The sequence below is a fragment of the Pseudophryne corroboree genome, chromosome 4 (assembly GCF_028390025.1).
Source record: "Pseudophryne corroboree isolate aPseCor3 chromosome 4, aPseCor3.hap2, whole genome shotgun sequence".
NCBI lineage: Eukaryota > Metazoa > Chordata > Amphibia > Anura > Myobatrachidae > Pseudophryne > Pseudophryne corroboree.
Window position 1 is genome coordinate 810499283 of NC_086447.1, and position 20436 is coordinate 810519718.

The 20436-nt window shown below is 45.7% G+C and overlaps 2 protein-coding genes across 5 annotated transcripts in view; one reads left to right on the top strand and one right to left on the bottom strand.

Moving 5' to 3' along the window:
• RAB1A (RAB1A, member RAS oncogene family) overlaps positions 1-1983 on the top strand; it is a 97486-nt gene extending 95503 nt beyond the window's left edge. Inside the window, exon 6 of the mRNA XM_063918425.1 lies at positions 179-1983. Coding sequence (XP_063774495.1) covers positions 179-376 — 198 coding nt within the window. The 3' untranslated portion in view covers positions 377-1983. The remainder of the gene's footprint in view (positions 1-178) is intronic.
• Positions 1984-2498: 515 nt separating this feature from the next.
• The window catches only part of CEP68 (centrosomal protein 68), a 93588-nt gene continuing 75650 nt past the window's right edge, over positions 2499-20436 (bottom strand). For all 4 annotated transcript variants that reach the window (XM_063918422.1, XM_063918421.1, XM_063918424.1 and 1 more), the window contains exon 6: positions 2499-3232. The gene's annotated coding sequence lies outside the window, so the exon portion shown is untranslated. The remainder of the gene's footprint in view (positions 3233-20436) is intronic.

The following is a 20436-nucleotide window of genomic DNA, read 5'->3' on the forward strand; positions in this document are numbered from 1 at the left end:
GATCAATCAGCCTGAGGTAAATTACCATGGCTGATTGAATTCCCTCCTTAATGTTGGGGGGAACATGCCTCTGCTTGTATGAAAAATCTCATAGCGCCCTCTCGTAAGGTGACTACATTGCCGGACTTTTACCTTGTTTCGCTTGCAATAACTTGTGTCCGCTGTCTGTCTTTCCCAGGAATTTGCAGACTCTCTGGGAATTCCATTCTTGGAAACGAGCGCGAAGAATGCGACAAATGTAGAGCAGGCCTTCATGACAATGGCTGCCGAGATCAAAAAGCGAATGGGTCCTGGAGCTACAGCAGGTGGTGCAGAGAAGTCCAACGTCAAAATCCAGAGCACTCCAGTCAAGCAGTCCAGCGGAGGTTGCTGCTAAAACGGCCTGCCCTCCCTCCTAAACCGCCCCATGCCCTCCTCACAGCAGTGAAATCTCAATCTGAACCTAAGTGACAAAACAAATTGCCTGAATTGTACTGTATGTAGCCGCACTACAGCAGAATCTTACTGTCTCCCCAAAGGTCAGCGATTGTAAACGCTCAATACTGACTTTTTTTTTATGCCCTTGACTCAAGACCGCTAACTTCATTTTCAGAATTGTTTTAAACCTTTTTTTTTTTTTTGTCCCTCACAATGTGCTGGTTTCTCAATGTGTGTAACCCTTGTTGCTTTACTAATACCAGACTGTCCCCCTGTGGTTGTTTAAGAGCTCTATTCACCCCCTCACCCATTTATTTTGCTCTTTCATTTGGCATGTTTAGGAGATGGGTTTAGTTTTCTGAAGATGAAGTTTAGCTATTTTGTATCAAACAGCACAACAGTGTCTGTCGGTTTCCATGCATCAATAAAGTTTAGTGAGATGTTCTATGTAAGATCTGATTTGCTAGTTCTTTTCTTGTAGAGTTCTAAATGGAAAGATTACACTATGGCCGGCCCCCTTAGTTGCCAAGAGCTCCAGAAGAGCCCCTCTGACAACAGAGACCTATCTAAATACCCTGCATATAATTTGTGGCTGCAGAACATTGTGACTTGTTGCACAATATGTAACAAACAACTGAAGAAATGTTTAATAAATATTGTACTCATTGGAAGTAATATCAAACTGTATGGTGATAAGTATTGTCTTAATTTGTCTAGTAATGGGGAAAAATGAAGGTATTTAGTATTTTCGGCCAACACTGCCCTGCATGTAATTGAAGTTTACATATGGGTATCTCGTATACAAAACTAACAAGTGCTTAACTAACCCAATCAATTGCAACCACTATATTGTTTCAATTGTGTATACAGTCATACAAGGCAAGTAGATTAATTAGAGAATTGTACGAGGGAGAAATTAGTGAATGTGCAGTGTTTTCCCTATTTTAATAATTCAAATGTACAGGTTCCTTAGCTATATCATTGGTTTTATTTAGATTCTGCAGAAGTGTACAGCAGTGCAAGTGTGACGGTGATGTCCTTTTGCCATGAAGTTTATCTATGCTGTTTCAGTTTAGGTTTTTTTTCTTCCTCCCCCACCACTATTTAAAGTGCACCCTTTGTGTGTGTGTACACCAGTGGAGGCGGCCATGTTATTGTGGTCTTAACTCTTATTCATGTGAATGCAACCCACACAATGGCAGCCCCCATGGCTAGGGGACAAGTACACTTTAATCGTTGTTCCACTTTATTCATTAACTTCATACCCAACACCTAATGCCAGCTGTTCAGTCCCAAGCTTGAAATGGCAAATGTTAGTGTATAAATCCCTTATATAAAATAGTAAGCGTGCAGATGAAGAAGAAAAACAAACCACTGTATCACATAGAAAATACACAACTTGTATTTAACAGTGGTTTGGAAGATTGGTTAATCGGTCCTATCTAATGTATATAGCAAATTTCTGTGGATGGCGTATAAATCTGCTAACTTATGCTACCTATACAGGTTGAAAATTGGAAACCCGTGTGTTTGTCTTTAATGAAAATAAAACTTGTTAACACTGAATGTGTAGTCAGACTTGGTCGTGACATAGACTGCTTTGGAACTCTATTCTTCTATATATAACCATGCCTCTATTAACTGCAATGTCCCTTAACTCACTGGGGTGTAGGAATCAACACGGGTCATGTGACTCATTCATTGCGTGATGGGTGACTATGATCAAGTGAAAGTGGTGTGCAAATCACTGATTTAGCCATTTTCTTATTGATAACTAAGGGTGTGTGTGTGTTTCTTTTTGTGCTTTATTTTACACACTTGCTCATGGCTTGTTTTGGGCGCTTTGTTTGGCATATCAATGAGCCCAGTGTTCACTTTATTAAAAGGAAAATTGTGTAATTTAAAGAGGATTCCAAGTCACAGGACATCAGTGTCTCCATTTTACATGAGAAGCCACTGTGGGCGCAGCCAGACATTGCCGCATAGAGAATATGGAGTTATCTGACCTCTCAAACCTGAACACGCCTCTTTATTCATGGTTACTTTCTAAGCCCGCCCATAAGTACTCAGTACACTAGATATTAAAGTATATTACTTTTAATAGTTGACATAAAAATAAACCATTGAAATACAGATACAAACGAATATAAAAATCATAAGGTAGTTTGTAAATTAATAAACTTGCTGCTGCAATTTGTTAACATGTCATAATAGGAATTATAGCGCGACTTAATGTGTTCAGACCTCATCAACAGTGCATTATAGAATACAGAGTTATCTCTGCTGAATGCAGTGAACGTCACATGTCGAATAGGGAATGATGATCCTTTATGGAGAATTAAGACTACTCAAACTGAAATATGGACAAGAAAACCCACCATGTAGCAATTATGGCTATACCAGTGTTCATTTTAAACGCTAGGTGTACTCGCCACAAGGATCTAGCACTCCTATTCCGAACTGTGTTGATGCATTACGCTCCCCATCAGTATAATATATACCTGTGGCCTGAAGAGTTTAACCAAAACACAGTTTGTCAAGCCCCGGGGACACTTTTGTGAAACTACTGCATTAAGAAATAAATACTTTTTGGCCTTCTCACGTTAGTAATGATGACGAGTCACGCAACGCTCCTCAAATGGAGCAGGTAGCTGGATGGATCATATCTTCCTATGTACCTAGCGAAGGTACGGTGGTGAGAAATGCTTGTTTAACTGAGTGCACTTTACCTTAAATTATTTATAATAATAAACCATTCCAAACCAGAACAAGTCTTTTATATTGATTGTCACATCCCTCCTTCAAGTTGCATCATCTGAAACAAAAAATGAACTGGTAAAGCATTTTGGTCACTTAGTTATTACAGTACATAAATATTTCTTTAGTATATAAATTATGGAATGTAAGAACTGAACAGTCAAACATGTGTGATATTAACCCCCAAAAATCAATAAGTGTATTATAACTGTAATGAATTCTTGTTACAGGTAATGGGGAACAATGTATAAAATACTGAATGTGTAGCTGTTAGAAATGACATCTGTACAATAACTAGTTATGTTTTTACATTTTCAGATGTCATTGTCTGCAAGTTTTAAAGGCACCTTTTTTTTGCTTGATATGTAAATTGTATCGTAAAACCACAATTTTCTGGCATTGTGGCTGGACGGTTTATTACCAGCAGCGCAGATTGCATGAGTGGCCATTTTTAGAAAGCCAGCTTTTTTTTTTTTTTTTACTTTATCTGTAAATGGTCTGTGCAACAAGCAATTTATGGAAAATAAATTGTTGCATTGATTGCCATGTTGTAACCTACAGGAGCTGTCTAAATCCTCTCATGAGCAACCAATGTTGTCTACCATATCTGTCCGTCCGTCTCACGATCTTTAGACTGTAAGACTTTGAGTAGGCACTCCCTAAAAACTGAATGTGCTTGTAAAACCTTATCGATTGTTCCTTGTATTGTTCCATCTATGTATACAAGCTGTCATATAATAAAAACATGAAAACTGGTATATTTGCTAGTGCCATATAATTCTATTATAACCTTTTATTTCGGTCCAAATGGTACAGCAAAGACTCCCAAATTCCACATGGAATGTTTAGTATACAGCTGTGTCCTCGTGCATCTAGCCTCAATACGGCATACACCATAAGATGCCTGGCGTGAGTGAGCCGGCAGCTCTGATAACATCGGGTGTCTTTTTTTTTTTTTTTTATTTGCCGAAAATGCATCTTATTCGCACAAGCAGACTCTGCTGATTAATTATATGCAGCATGTCTATATTCTGTGTGCTGCTGCATATGAAATAAGTTACATTGGTTTCTAATTCGTATACAGATACAGCCGCAGTTGTACACAGAATATAGGCATGCCGCATATTATTTTAATCGCAATGCACAAAAAGACGCCCAGAGCTCATCATTGCGCTTATGACCTGGCCTGAGTAGAAGGGCTGTTTAACTTGACTGATGCAAGGATGTAGGAAGACACATCTGTATGCAATCTAAAAAGTATACGTGTCTGGAGCTCTTTACAAGTCTGATCCACCCTTCACTTCTCCAAAAACACAGTGGGATGCGAAGACTAAATGGAGAAGAGTACCTGTTTTGGGTATGGTGGGCTTGCAAACAATATGCAATGTTTCTTTTTCATCCACTAGGGGTCACTGGAGTACTCTTGGGTTATGGACTGGGCGTAGCCGGAAATGGCACATATTTAAATATTTAAATTAGTAACTGGCCATCCCCTCCAAAATCCCATAGAGCCTTCAGTATTTTTCTGTGCCTCTAGCAGAAGGTACTGAGGACTGAATGTCCTGCGATTCTTCAAGCAAGATTATTTCAAGCAAGATTATTTTTGGTTTCTACCTGATCCCTTCCCAACTTATCAGAGAAGTTCGGGTTAGGGATCATTGGTGCTGCATTAGCAGCAGATGGTCTGCCGGCGCTCATACAAAGGGCCCCGCCATTGACTAAAATCAGCGCAGCTGATTGCAGCCACGGGCTGCACAAGGACGCAGGACGGCGCTTACAGAAAAGTCCCGTCATGGCCTCCGCAGGTGGTGCAGGTACTGAGCGGTAGGCAGCTCTCACTGCCGCCGCTCACTTACTTACTTTTTCTGTCTATTGCGGGCGGTCAGCTCACGCTGCCGCCCATTATGTGGGGACTGTGTGTATTTATATACTGTAACTGTAAATCCCCTGCTGCCTGCCATTTGTAAACTCCCTTGCTAATTTTTCACAGGGAGCCAGCGAGCGAACCCCGGCACTGCGCAGGCTGCGCGACGCTTCCTGGGTCACCCGGCGTCGCTTGCAGGGGTAGCTAGCGAGCAACTACCGCCGGAACGCTCGCCTCTCTCCGGATCCGTTCTCCTCCCTACCCCGGTACGGCTCTCGTAGGCTGAGCGGCCGACCTGACCGCGGACAGCTGCTGCCGCGGCCCGCTCTGGCAGCCGCTCACCAATCTCCGAGGTACTGTCCTTCACGCGGCTGCGGTGAAACTTGTACTCCCCGTCTCCCGTCTGCTGAACAACGGGGGGGGGGAGCAGTGTGGGGGAAGTCGGCAGCCAGAATAAAGGCTGCACTTGCATATAATACTCTTCTGCAGGAGAGAGAGGGGGGGAGGAAGCCCGCAGGGAGGCCCCAATAACTAAGCTGCGTTTAGGCAGCAAAATCATCAGGATTTTAAGCCTGTGGCCAATATCAGAAGTCTCTGTTACATATACAATATAACTGTTTGTATGTATATATATATATATATATGTGTATGTATGTGTGTATATGTGTTTGTGTGTTTACACACTGATGGTATACAGATAGGTGTGTCTGTGTATATACATATGCATGTATTAATGTATATCAGCAATCTTGCAATAAGCAAGCACATGGCCGGACACCATTTTAACATTACTTCCTGGTTCTTCCCAGGAAGTTGCTGCCCTACAACACTCGGCCTCTAGAGGAGCCGGGGTGTTAGGAATTTTATTTTCTTGGTTTTGTACAAGCACAAGATGAACACGTGTGCTGTAATGTAGATTTATACACACTTTATTTACGTGGTACTAAGTCACGGTACTAGTCTATCCTTCTGTACTTGCTTGTCCGTGTACATAAGGAGTAAGTCTAAGACATAGCAGCTTCGCTGCAGAGTCCGTCGGACAAATAAGACTGCACATACGCACTATTGCCGTTCTTCGTTGGGGGAGGCTGGCGTATATACTGACTGTGAACAATTGTTATTATTGTTTTATAATTGACGGTTTCAATACCCGTCGCAGTGTGTCCTACAGTATACAGCAGTAGGGGTGTTTAACCTGGTTTGGGCCCGGTTTCGGCTTAACACGGCAGTGGTTGCATGGCAATACAGTTCACGTTTGCCCTACAAGAAGCACACCTTACGCTTCTCGCTGATCACACTTGTGAATCTGCTCAATATATTATCTAGGTACAGTTTCTGTGGACGTCGGCCAGTTTAGTTCTCGCTTTTCAGTTTCACTAGTGCGGCACGACGTGCTTTTTCGCTACGTGCTTAACAGGACGGTGTCCGTTTCTAAACGAGAATAGAAACATTACCTTACGCTGCCCACATGTTTCGTCCTGTCTTGGACAAATTCCTGAATAAATAGATTCAGGATATAGTCGTTACATCTCGGTCCTTTCGGGCCCGTGCTACAGAAACAGCCACAGGCGGGTCAGGTGGTAGTGAACGTGGTTTTCGATAACCTCTACCTGTCTGATTGTCGTCAATATACGGTTAAAGTGCTGCCACTTACTTCCACGCATCTTTAACCAGGGTCAGTGGCGTTTACAGCTAAGCCACTGAAAAGCCAGGGCTAGAATGAGTTTCCAGGCCATCGCCGATCGTCAGTTGTGGGCATCCGCAATTTTTGGGTTCGCAGTTTACCAGACAAAGGTTGCTTGTTTTCCACCATTGCAATTTGCAAGACGGGTCTGCCTGGGTCATAAGATGCGGTTCTGCACACCGCCATACAAGCTCTAGTAGATTGAGCACTTTGACTGCAGTCAACAACATTATTCCAGTTTGGGGTAGTTCCAAAGCTGGCTGAATCTGTCAGTCCGATACTGACCCTTCAGGTCAATCAGGGCGTCGCTTATACTACACATTCATGAATACCTGCAGTTGGTGACTACAGGTTGAAAATCACAGTGATTCTGGATTTCAACAAGAATAGGTACTTAGACGCATCAGGCCTACATAAGTTGGCAGTAAAAACCATTCTCGCTTTCAAGCGCTACCGTTTTGGCTTCGTATGGCGCCTAGGGTTGTCACAAGTAATGGCTATCGTGATAGCTCATCCCTGGAAGTGATAACAGTTGTGTTTTGCAGATCTGCTCATTAAAGCTCCGTCTCAAAACTTCGTCATGCAACGGCCCTTACTAACGTACAAGGGTGTCGTTCAACACGGTTAGATTGTTAACCTAGAGATATCAAGCCTCATACCGTAACAACGGACTCATGCATAGGGATAATTCCGTGATTGCACGGATTTACCTGCCTGAACATACCACACAAACTGTTTGTCATCACGTACAGTTCGTACGCAAGCCACGGACAGTCTTGATCCGTTTGGCCTTTTGCCTATTGGTAAGGAGAGTGACGTCTTTTGACGCACTCTACTTCGCAAGGAGTCACTCAGGTCATTTTCACCTGGAAGTTCTTGCACGCTCCTACAAGTTCATCAAATAGTACGGTTGTCTCTAAGGGCCAGAGTTTCACTACTCTAGTGGCTCCAAGTACATAATTTTACCGCAGGGACAATGTTCGGCGTCTGGAATTGGATAATTCTAAATATGAACGCGAGTCTCAGAGGTTGGGGACCTGGGGTCCCAAATGATTAACTTCACAAATCACGGAGATTTCGGTCAAACGCGCTGCGGCAAGCGGGCCACATGCTCCGTTCTCAGACTGTCCAAGTGCGGTCAGACAACACAACGGCGATCGCATACATCACCGATCAAGGACGGAATCGAAGTCGCATGACCATGCGGCAAGTTGCTCCATGTTCATTCTGGGAGTGGACGGCAGCTTATTCCAGGACACTGAGCATTGAATTCTTAAGTGTTCCAGATGTTGGTCCAGCGGTGGAGTTACCCACAGGGGTATCTATTGGCATTTCGCAAAAACAAATAAAAAAAATAAAATAAAAAACATCCCAGTAGGTGTCCAGTACAAGGGCTCCGAAGGCAGCAGCTGTAGATGCTCTCACGGTCGCGTGGCTGTACAGCGTTGTGAATCTGTTACAACGGTTACGCTGCTTCCTCAGGTACTAAAATGGATCATACAAGACGCCATGACAGTCGTACTAGTGGCGCCACATTGGACTCGGAGGCCATGATTCTTGGATCTCCGAACTACTTGCAACTGATCCTTCACCGCTCTCGCCACGTCCGGACCTGTCCCACTAGGGTCAGTTCTTTTACCCCGATTTAGCGCGGCAGCGTTTGACGGGGTGGCTGTTCAAAGCGCTCTCAAGAACGGATGGCATTCCACTGGTATACAAACCATGTTAGGGGCTGGGAAGCCAGTACGGCAGCTCATTATCACAAGGTTTAGCGTGCCTCTATAGGTTGGTGTGACGCTCAGAAGTTGCCAACATCATGTTCAAGTTATCCCGTCTTTTAATATTTTTACAGACTGGGTTTGGTGAAGGATTATATTCTACACTCAAGGTGCAGGTCTCTGCATGTCAATTTACCTGCAAAGGTGTTTGGCTCCTTTGCCGATTGTACACACTTTCCTGCACGGTGTCCTCAGACGACCTCCATTTATACCACCTACAGCGCCATGGGACGTGATCTGGTTTTACCACCTACAGCGCCAAGGGACGTGATCTGGTTTTAGGTTTTTTATTTACAGTCTTCATTTGTTGAATTCTTACAACAAGTGGATGTTACGTTTATCAATTGGTAAACACTTTTCTCTTAGCCTCTCAGCAAGGCGTGTTTTAACATAGGGTGGTTTGCATGTCAAGGCCCCAAATCTGGTGTTTTATGGTCATAGGGCGGAACTTCGCACAAATTCCATGTTCCAGTCAAAGATCGTATAATGTCACGCATCAACTAATTAATGTAGTTCCTCGGTTATCAATATGTTCGAGAACTTAAGTTACTTTGAATGTGGTACGCGCACTACGCGTTTATGTAACCCAAACAATTGTACGTAGAACAGACACATTGTTCTCTATAATGTAGTGAAGATGGCTTTACAAGCTACCAAGCAGTCCTTATGTCATACGTCAGGCTTAGCTTCATAATAGGCTACAACGCCTACATCAGGGTCAGACCATTCCAAACGTTCTAGTGAACGTCATAAGCGGGCTTCAACCGCCTACATCAGTGTCAGACCAACGCCTACATCAGGGTCAGACGATTCCAAACGTTCTAGTGAACATCATAAGCGGGCTTCAACCGCCTACATCAGTGTCAGACCATTCCATACGTTCTTTGGGAACGTCAGGAGCAGCAGGTCGTGGAGTTTCTACGAAACAGCGTAGACGAGCTGCTACATGGTCATCAGTGCATGACCATCAGTGCGCATGTTCGTGCGCTTTTACAGGTTGGCTACGTTTGCGGCATCAGCATTTAGCTTTGGCCGTCTAGTGTTACAGGTGCCAAACTGCTCTCCCGCCCAAGGGGAAAACTTTGGTACGTCCCAAGAGTACTCCAGTGACCCCTAGTGGATGAAAAAGAAAATAGGATTTTGGTACTTACCAGGTAAATCCTTTTCTTTGAATCCATAGGGGGCACTGGACGCCCACCCAGAGCAGTTTACCTGTCTTGTGGTAAGGTCTGTGGATCTTATGGTAACACTTTATCACCAATGCATTCGATGTTATGGTATCAACTGATTGTTATCAGTTCCGTTATGTGTCAACTTTAGGGTTGACCATTATATTATAATGTTATAGGTTCATATAATGTTATATGTAATTCTCTATGGTTCATCCTCTCTATCACTCCTGTTCAGCCCAGTAAAAATACTGAAGGCTCTATGGGATTATGGAGGGGATGGCCAGTTACTAATTTAAATATTTAAATATGTGCCATTTCCGGCTACGCCCAGTCCATAACCCAAGAGTACTCCAGTGCCCCCTATGGATTCAAAGAAAAGGATTTACCTGGTAAGTACCAAAATCCTATTTTCTAGCTATATTTTGTCATGCAATTTTATATGGTTAATCATTTAACATTGAGTTTTGAAGTAAAGTAAAACGTACTCCTCTACAGTCTAAACCAGTGGTTCCTAAACTTTGGTGTCTATGTACTAAGCCTTAGAGAGAGAGAGAGAAAGTGGATGGAGATAAAGCACCAACCAACCAACTCCTAACTCATTTTGCAAACACAGCCTGTAACATGGCAGTTTGATGCTGATTGGCTGGTACTTTTAACTGTCCACTTTCTCTTTCCAAGGCTTAGTACAGTGCATCTGGAAAGTATTCACAGCTCTTTAACTTTTTCCACATTTTGTTATGTTACAGCCGTATTCTAAAACTGAATAAATTATTTTTTTCCCCCTCAAAATTCTACACACAATACCCCATAATGACAACGTGAAGTTTTTTGAAATTTGTGAAAATTTATCAAAAATAAGAAATCACATGTACATAAGTATTCACAGCCTTTGCTCAGTACTCTGTTGTTGCACCTTTTGGTAGCAATTACATCCTCAAGTCTTTTGAATATGATGCCACAAGCTTGGCACACCTATCTTTGGGCAGTTTCGCCTTTTCCTCTTTGCAGCACCTCAAGCTCCAGGTTGGATGGGAAGAGTTTGTGCACAGCCATTTTCAGTTTTTAGGGCGACCCTACTCAATGTTCAATCAGATTCAAGTCTGTCTGTGCCACTCGAGGACATTCACAGAGTTGTCCTGAAGCCATCTTGGCTGTGTGCTTATGGTCGTTTTCCTGCTGAAAGATGAACTGTCGCCCTAGTCTGAGGTCATAAGCACTCTGGAGCAGGTTTTCATTCAGGATGTCCCTGTACATTGCCACATTTATCTTTCCCTCTATCCTGATTAGTCTCCCAGTTCCTGCCGCTGAAAAACACTGCCACAGCATGATGCTGCCACCACCATGCTTCGATTGTAGGGATAGTATTGGCCTGGTGATGAGCAGTGCCTGGTTTCCTCCAAACATGACTGGCATTCACGCTAAAGAGTTCAATCTTTGTCTCATCAGACCAGAGAATTTTGTTTCTCATGGTCTGAGATTCCCTCGGGTACTTTTTGGCAAACTCCAGGCAGGCTGCCATGTGCTATTTACTAAGGAGTGGCTTCCGTCTGGCCACTCTACCATACAGACCTGATTAGTGGATTGCTGCAGAGATGGTTGTCCTTTTGAAAGGTTCACCTCTCTCTACAGAGGAATGCTGTAGCTCAAACAGAGGGACCATCGGGTTCTTGGTCACCTCCCTGACTAGGGCCCTTCTCCCCCGATTGCTCAGTTTAGACGGCCGGCCATCTCTAGGAAGAGTCCTGGTGGTTCCGAACTTCTTCTGTTTACGGATGATGGAGGCCACTGCGACTTTCAAAGCAGCAGCTATTTTTTTGTACCCTTCCCCAGCTTTGTGCCTCGAGACAATCCTGTCTTGGAGGTCTACAGACAATTCCTTTAACTTCATGCTTGGTTTGTGCTCAGACATGCACTGTCAAGTGTGGGACCTTATATAAACAGGTGTGTGCCTTTCCAAATCATGTCCAATCAACTGAATTTACCACAGGTGGACTTCAATTAAGCTGTAGGAACATCTCAAGGATCAGTGAAAACAGGATGCACCTGAGCTCAATTTTGAGCTTCAGGGCAAAGGCCGAATACTTATGTACATGTGATTTTTTTTTTTTTTTTTTTATAAATTAGCAAAAATCTTTAAAAAAAAAAAAAATTTGCATTGTCATTATGGGGTATTGGGTGTAGAATTTTTTTGGGGAAAATTAATTTATTCCAATTTGGAATAAGGCTGTAACATGACAAAATGTAGGAGAAAAAAAATGAAGCGCTGTGAATACTTTCTGGATGCACTGTACATAGACCCTCATGCACGCACAACAGTTTGTTTTCCAAGTTATCTAGCCGGTGCATTCATTTGTCATGACACATTTTAAAAGAAAGATGAAGCTAATTATTTCACTTGTGATTCTGTGAGACCTGGAAAACGTGAACTGTTATAGCTGTAACACACACTCCGGTTTTTCCCGGATGGCAAAAAGCCGGACAAAGTTTGTCCGGCTTTTTGCCATCCGGGAGAAACCGGCAGTGTCTGTCACACAGGACGGCTTTGAGCCGTGAGTGATGCTGTGCGCATGCGCAGCATCAGACACGGCTGCAGAAGAAACCGTTGTGTGTGAAAGCTCCCCTTCACACACACGGTTCACTGGCTCCAAGGGCGGCCGCCCGGCCGCTGGACCTTCCAGTGGTGAGAGCCGGGCCGGGGCCGTGCAGTGTGAAGGGACCCTACCCCTCACACTTAACTACAATGCCGGCACGGGAAAAAGCCGTCCGGCTTTTTCCCGGCCGGCAACAACCGTGTAGTGTGTTTTAGCCCTTAGGGTTCCTTGAGTACCAAATTTGTGAACCACTGTTCTAAACCAACCTATGGCAACTTCATTACCATTAAGAAATTTAAAGAGCATTTTTAGTCTTATTATTCAGATCTAAATGTTTTAAGAAACTGCAATTTATGGTATGAAAAGAATGAAGTTAAGGTGAAATGTTTTACAAATGTATTTAGTTATTAAATAGCCATTAACACTTTTTTTTTTATGTGGGCTCCTCTTTTATATTTATTTTTTTTAATCTTTTTACCACCTTCTCCACTGATCAATGCATATTTATGTACAATAGAAAACCCTTAAGCATTTTCTCCCCATCATGCTCCACAAATTAGGGCTGGTTGGTGGAACACAATGCATCAGTTAAAACCGAGGATTTTAACATCAGTGTTTTGACTTTCTTTTGCACTATAAATTATTACTGATACAGCCCACTGTATTATGCATACTGTACAGGGATGCGGTTAACATCCCGGTAGTCATGTGACCGACTCTTGAATCCCAACACCACTCGGAATCCCAATGCCATAACACTGACCAGCGACATCCCAAGGGTAAGTATTGGGGGTGGCTGTTAGATTAGAACCCGTGGGGGGTGGTTAGGATTAAGCACTTTATGGGGAAGTGGGTTGTAGCCCTAGCCGCCACACCATGCAGGTTTAGGAAAGCAATGAAATAACTACCTTGTCAGCAATCTCATTGTCGGAATCCTCAGGCAGGCAAAACCAAATCCCCGAAAACTGAGCTGCCGCAGGTGAAAACACACAGGTTTCACTGAACGGGTGACCCGCAGAAATTACGAACGCCTCTGCCTGTCAACAATCGCGTGGTGGTGTCAAGAAAAATAAGAATTTACTTACCGATAATTCTATTTCTCATAGTCCGTAGTGGATGCTGGGGACTCCGTAAGGACCATGGGGAATAGCGGCTCCGCAGGAGACTGGGCACATCTAAAGAAAGCTTTAGGACTATCTGGTGTGCACTGGCTCCTCCCCCTATGACCCTCCTCCAAGCCTCAGTTAGGATACTGTGCCCGGACGAGCGTACACAATAAGGAAGGATTTTGAATCCCGGGTAAGACTCATACCAGCCACACCAATCACACTGTACAACTTGTGATCTGAACCCAGTTAACAGCATGATAACAGAGGAGCCTCTAGAAAAGATGGCTCACTACAGCAATAACCCGATTTTTTGGTAACAATAACTATGTACCAGTATTGCAGACAATCCGCACTTGGGATGGGCGCCCAGCATCCACTACGGACTACGAGAAATAGAATTATCGGTAAGTAAATTCTTATTTTCTCTAACGTCCTAAGTGGATGCTGGGGACTCCGTAAGGACCATGGGGATTATACCAAAGCTCCCAAACAGGCGGGAGAGTGTGGATGACTCTGCAGCACCAATTGAGAGAACTCCAGGTCCTCCTCAGCCAGGGTATCAATTTTGTAGAATTTTACAAACGTATTTGCTCCTGACCAAGTAGCTGCTCGGCAAAGTTGTAAAGCCGAGACCCCTCGGGCAGCCGCCCAAGATGAGCCCACCTTCCTTGTGGAGTGGGCATTTACAGATTTTTGGCTGTGGCAGGCCTGCCACAGAATGTGCAAGCTGAATTGTACTACAAATCCAACGAGCAATAGTCTGCTTAGAAGCAGGAGCACCCAGCTTGTTGGGTGCATACAGGATAAACAGCGAGTCAGATTTTCTGACTCCAGCCGTCCTGGAAACATATATTTTCAGGGCCCTGACAACGTCTAGCAACTTGGAGTCCTCCAAGTCCCTAGTAGCCGCAGGCACCACAATAGGTTGGTTCAGGTGAAACGCTGAAACCACCTTAGGGAGAAACTGAGGACGAGTCCTCAATTCCGCCCTGTCCGAATGGAAAATCAGATAAGGGCTTTTACAGGATAAAGCTGCCAATTCTGACACGCGCCTGGCCCAGGCCAGGGCCAACAGCATGACCACTTTCCATGTGAGATATTTTAACTCCACAGATTTAAGTGGTTCAAACCAATGTGACTTTTGGAACCCAAAAAACTACATTGAGATCCCAAAGTGCCACTGGAGGCACAAAAGGAGGCTGTATATGCAGTACCCCTTTTACAAACGTCTGAACTTCAGGGACTGAAGCTAGTTCTTTTTGGAAGAAAATTGACAGGGCCGAAATTTGAACCTTAATGGACCCCAATTTCAGGCCCATAGACACTCCTGTTTGCAGGAAATGTAGGAATCGACCCAGTTGAATTTCCTCCGTCTGGCCTTACTGGCCTCGCACCACGCAACATATTTTCGCCAAATGCGGTGATAATGTTTTGCGGTTACATCCTTCCTGGCTTTGATCACGATAGGGATGACTTCATCCGGAATGCCTTTTTTCCTTCAGGATCCGGCGTTCAACCGCCATGCCGTCAAACGCAGCCGCGGTAAGTCTTGGAACAGACAGGGTCCTTGTTGGAGCAGGTCCCTTCTTAGAGGTAGAGGCCAAGGATCCTCCGTGAGCATCTCTTGAAGTTCCGGTTACCAAGTCCTTCTTGGCCAATCCGGAGCCACGAATATAGTGCTTACTCCTCTCCATCTTATCAATCTCAGTACCTTGGGTATGAGAGGCAGAGGAGGGAACACATACACTGACTGGTACACCCACGGTGTTACCAGAGCGTCTACAGCTATTGCCTGAGGGTCCCTTGACCTGGCGCAATACCTGTCGAGTTTTTCCCAACGGTTTATAATCATGTGGAAGACTTCTGGGTGAAGTCCCCACTCTCCCGGGTGGAGGTCGTGCTGAGGAAGTCTGCTTCCCAGTTGTCCACTCCCGGAATGAATACTGCTGACAGTGCTATCACATGATTTTCCGCCCAGCGAAGAATCCTTGCAGCTTCTGCCATTGCCCTCCTGCTTCTTGTGCCACCCTGTCTGTTTACGTGGGTGACTGCCGTGATGTTGTCCGACTGGATCAACACCGGCTGACCTTGAAGCAGAGGTCTTGCTAAGCTTAGAGCATTGTAAATGGCCCTTAGCTTCAGGATATTTATGTGAAGTTATGTCTCCAGGCTTGACCATAAGCCCTGGATATTCCTTCCCTGTGTGACTGCTCCCCAGCCTCGCAGGCTGGCATCCGTGGTCACCAGGACCCAGTCCTGAATGCCGAATCTGCGGCCCTCTAGAAGATGAGCACTCTGCAACCACCACAGGAGGGACACCCTTGTCCTTGGTGACAGGGTTATCCGCTGATGCATCTGAAGATGCGACCCGGACCATTTGTCCAGCAGGTCCCACTGGAAAGTTCTTGCGTGGAATCTGCCGAATGGGATTGCTTCGTAGGAAGCCACCATTTTACCCAGAACCCTTGTGCATTGATGCACTGAGACTTGGCTCGGTTTTAGGAGGTTCCTGACTAGCTCGGATAACTCCCTGTCTTTCCCCTCCGGGAGAAACACCTTTTTCTGGACTGTGTCCAGGATCATCCCTAGGAACAGAAGACAAGTCGTCGGAACCAGCTGCGATTTTGGAATATTGAGAATCCAATCGTGCTGCCGCAACACTACCTGAGATAGTGCTACACCGACCTCCAACTGTTCCCTGGATCTTACCCTTATCAGGGAATCGTCCAAGTAAGGGATAACTAAAATTCCCTTCCTTCGAAGGAATATCATCATTTCGGCCATTACCTTGGTAAAGACCCGGGGTGCCGTGGACCATCCATACGGCAGCGTCTGAACTGATAGTGACAGTTCTGTACCATAAACCTGAGGTACCCTTGGTGAGAAGGGTAAATTTTGACATGAAGGTAAGCATCCTTGATGTCCCGAGACATCATGTAGTCCCCTTCTTCCAGGTTCGCAATCACTGCTCTGAGTGACTCAATCTTGAATTTGAACCTCTGTATGTAAGTGTTCAAAGATTTTAGATTTAGAATCGGTCTCACCGAGCCGTCCGGCTTCGGTACCACAACAGTGTGGAATAATACCCCGTTCCCTGTTGCAGGAGGGGTACCTTGATTATCACCTGCTGGGAATACAGCTTGTGAATGGCTTCCAAAACTGTCTCCCTGTCAGAAGGAGACATCGGTAAAGCCGACTTTAGGAAAACGGCGAGGGGGAGACGTCTCGAATTCTAATTTGTACCCCTGAGATATCACCTGAAGGATCCAGGGGTCTACTTGCGAGTGAGCCCACTGCGCGCTGAAATTCATTGAGACGGGCCCCCCACCGTGCCTGATTCTGCTTGTAAAGCCCCAGCGTCATACTGAGGGCTTGGCAGAGGCGGGAGAGGGTTTCTGTTCCTGGGAACTGGCTGATTTCTGCAGCCTTTTTCCTCTCCCTCTGTCACGGGGCAGAAATGAGGAACATTTTGCCCGCTTGTCCACGAAAAGACTGCGCCTGATAATACGGCGTCTTCTCATGTTGAGAGGCGACCTGGGGTACAAACGTGGATTTCCCAGCTGTTGCCGTGGCCACCAGGTCTGAAAGACCGACCCCAAATAACTCCTCCCCTCATTAAGGCAATACTTCCAAATGCCGTTTGGAATACGCATCACCTGACCACTGACGTGTCCATAACCCTCTACTGGTAGAAATGGACAACGCACTTAGACTTGATGCCAGTCGGCAAATATTCCGCTGTGCATCACGCATATATAGAAATGCATCTTTTAAATGCTCTATAGGCAAAAATATACTGTCCCTATCTAGGGTATCAATATTTTCAGTCAGGGAATCCGACCACGCCAGCACTGCACATCCAGGCTGAGGCGATTGCTGGTCGCAGTATAACACCAGTATGTGTGTAAATACCTTTTAGGATACCCTCCTGCTTTCTATCAGCAGGATCCTTAAGGGCGGCCATCTCAGGGGAGGGTAGAGCCCTTACAAGCGTGTGAGCGCTTTATCCACCCTAGGGGGTGTTTCCCAACGCACCCTAACCTCTTGTTATCGGGGGAAAACCACGCATCATCACACACCTCATTTAATTTCTCAGATTCAGGAAAACTACAGGTAGTTTTTCCTCACCGAACATAATACCCCTTTTTGGTGGTACTCGTATTATCAGAAATGTGTAAAACATTTTTCATTGCCTCAATCATGTAACGTGTGGCCCTACTGGAAGTCACATTTGTCTCTTCACCGTCGACACTGGAGTCAGTATCCGTGTCGGCGTCTATATCTGCCATCTGAGGTAACGGGCGCTTTAGAGCCCCTGACGGCCTATGAGACGTCTGGACAGGCACAAGCTGAGTAGCCGGCTGTCTCATGTCAACCACTGTCTTTTATACAGAGCTGACACTGTCACGTAATTCCTTCCAACAGTTCATCCACTCAGGTGTCGACCCCCTAGGGGGTGACATCACTATTACAGGCAATCTGCTCCGTCTCCACATCATTTTTCTCCTCATACATGTCGACACAAACGTACCGACACACAGCACACACACAGGGAATGCTCTGATAGAGGACAGGACCCCACTAGCCCTTTGGGGAGACAGAGGGAGAGTTTGCCAGCACACACCAAAGCGCTATATATATACAGGGATAACCTTATATAAGTGTTTTTCCCTTTATAGCTGCTGTATTGTTAATACTGCGCCTAATTAGTGCCCCCCTCTCTTTTTTAACCCTTTCTGTAGTGTAGTGACTGCAGGGGAGAGCCAGGGGAGCTTCCCTCCAACTGAGCTGTGAGGGAAAATGGCGCCAGTGTGCTGAGGAGATAGGCTCCGCCCCTTTTTCGCTGACTTTTCTCCTGCTTTTTTATGGATTCTGTCAGGGGTTAAAATTCATCCATATAGCCCTGGGGGCTATATGTGATGTATTTTCGCCAGCCAAGGTGTTTTTATTGCTGCTCAGGGCGCCCCCCCCTAGCGCCCTGCACCCTCAGTGACCGAAGTGTGAAGTGTGCTGAGGAGCAATGGCGCACAGCTGCAGTGCTGTGCGCTACCTTGGTGAAGACAGGATGTCTTCTGCCGCCGATTTTCCGGACCTCTTCTGTCTTCTGGCTCTGTAAGGGGGCCGGCGGCGCGGCTCTGGGACCCATCCATGGCTGGGCCTGTGATCGTCCCTCTGGAGCTAATGTCCAGTAGCCTAAGAAGCCCAATCCACTCTGCACGCAGGTGAGTTCGCTTCTTCTCCCCTTAGTCCCTCGATGCAGTGAGCCTGTTGCCAGCAGGTCTCACTGAAAATAAAAAACCTAAACTAAAACTTTCACTAAGAAGCTCAGGAGAACCCCTAGTGTGCACCCTTCTCGTTCGGGCACAGAGATCTAACTGAGGCTTGGAGGAGGGTCATAGGGGGAGGAGCCAGTGCACACCAGATAGTCCTAAAGCTTTCTTTAGATGTGCCCAGTCTCCTGCGGAGCCGCTATTCCCCATGGTCCTTACGGAGTCCCCAGCATCCACTTAGGACGTTAGAGAAAAGGCGATTTTTGTCTTGCGTGTTAAATACTTTTTTCTGAAGCCATGGTTGACACTGGGGACAGTGGGTATAGCCAGGCGTTCAGTCAGGGCACCAAGGAGTTAAACTTGTGGAGTACAGCCTGGGAAGCCCCTCCTCCCCTATACCCAGCCTGCCTCAGGCCAGTCAGTTTATTTACTATACAAGCCAGGAACAGGAAAGGAAGGAAGAATAAAAGAACCCGCACCCATACAACCCTGATATATAAATAGGGGAACATGTCTGGAAACAATGTCGCGAGGAGCGGAAGGGTGGGCGCCCAGTGTCAACCATGCTTCAGAAAAAAGGATTTAACAGGTAAGACAAAAATCCTTTTTTTTCTGTCAGCCAATGGTCTGACACTGTGGACAGTAGGACGTCCCAAAGCTGTCCCGTTACGGGCGGGAACCCTCCCGAGCTGCAATAAGGACCTGACGCCCAAAGGCTGCATCAGCCGAGGCGAAGGTATCGAACCTATAGCACTGAAGAAAGGTATGAGCTGAAGACCAAGTCATTGCTCTGCCGAAGCCCCACAGCGAGCCACCCAGGAAGTGCCAACTGATCTAGTGGAATGGGCCGTAACCGATGCCGGAAGTGGCTTCCCAGACAACAGGTAACCCTGCTGGACTGTAACTCTCAACCATCTAGCAATGGTCTGCTTGGAGGCTGTCCAGCCCCGTTTATGTTCATCATAAAGGACAAACGGAATCTGTTTTCTGAAAGGCACTAGTGCGTTGCACATAAATACGCAAAGCCCTGACCACATCCAGTGTGGCCATGGCGGATTTGTCATCTGAAAAATCCGAAGGAGAATAGGCATGTACCACTATTTCCTGATTGATATGAAAACTAGAGACAATCTTAGGGAGGTAATCAAGGCGTGCACGCAGTACAGCCCAATCTGGATGGAAAATCAAAAAAAGGCAGATGAGACAGAGCTCCCAAATCCGAAACTCTGCGTGCCGAGGATATGGCAAGCAAAAACACCGTCTTCCAGGTAAGCCAGTGAAGATCAACCTTTTCTAGAGGCTCAAATGGAGCTTTCTGGAGAGTCCAAAGGACCAAGGACAAATCCCATGGGTTAACTGGAGGTGCATAAGGTGGTTGAATATGAAGAACCCCTTGCAGAAATGTGAACAGCAGAACATCGAGCCACCCATCTCAGGAACAAAACGGACCGAGTTGAAACCTGTACATTGAGAGAAGCTAGGCGAAGTCCAGTGTCTATCCCCGACTGTAGGAAAGCTAAGAGTCGGGAGAGGCGATATTGGAGAGGGCCCAGGTGGCGATTAGCGCACCACTTAAAATAGATGCGCCACACGCAATAGTAAATCCGCGTTGTGGATGGTTTCCTAGCAGAGATCATAGTATTGACAACCTTAGAAGAGAACCCCCTAGCTCTCAAGACCGACCGTTCAATAGCCAACTCGTCAAATTCAGATGTTGAAGATCCGGATGCAGACAAGGGCCCTGAGACAGTAAGTCTGGTTGTTGAGCGAGGTGCCATGGTGGAGCTACGGAGA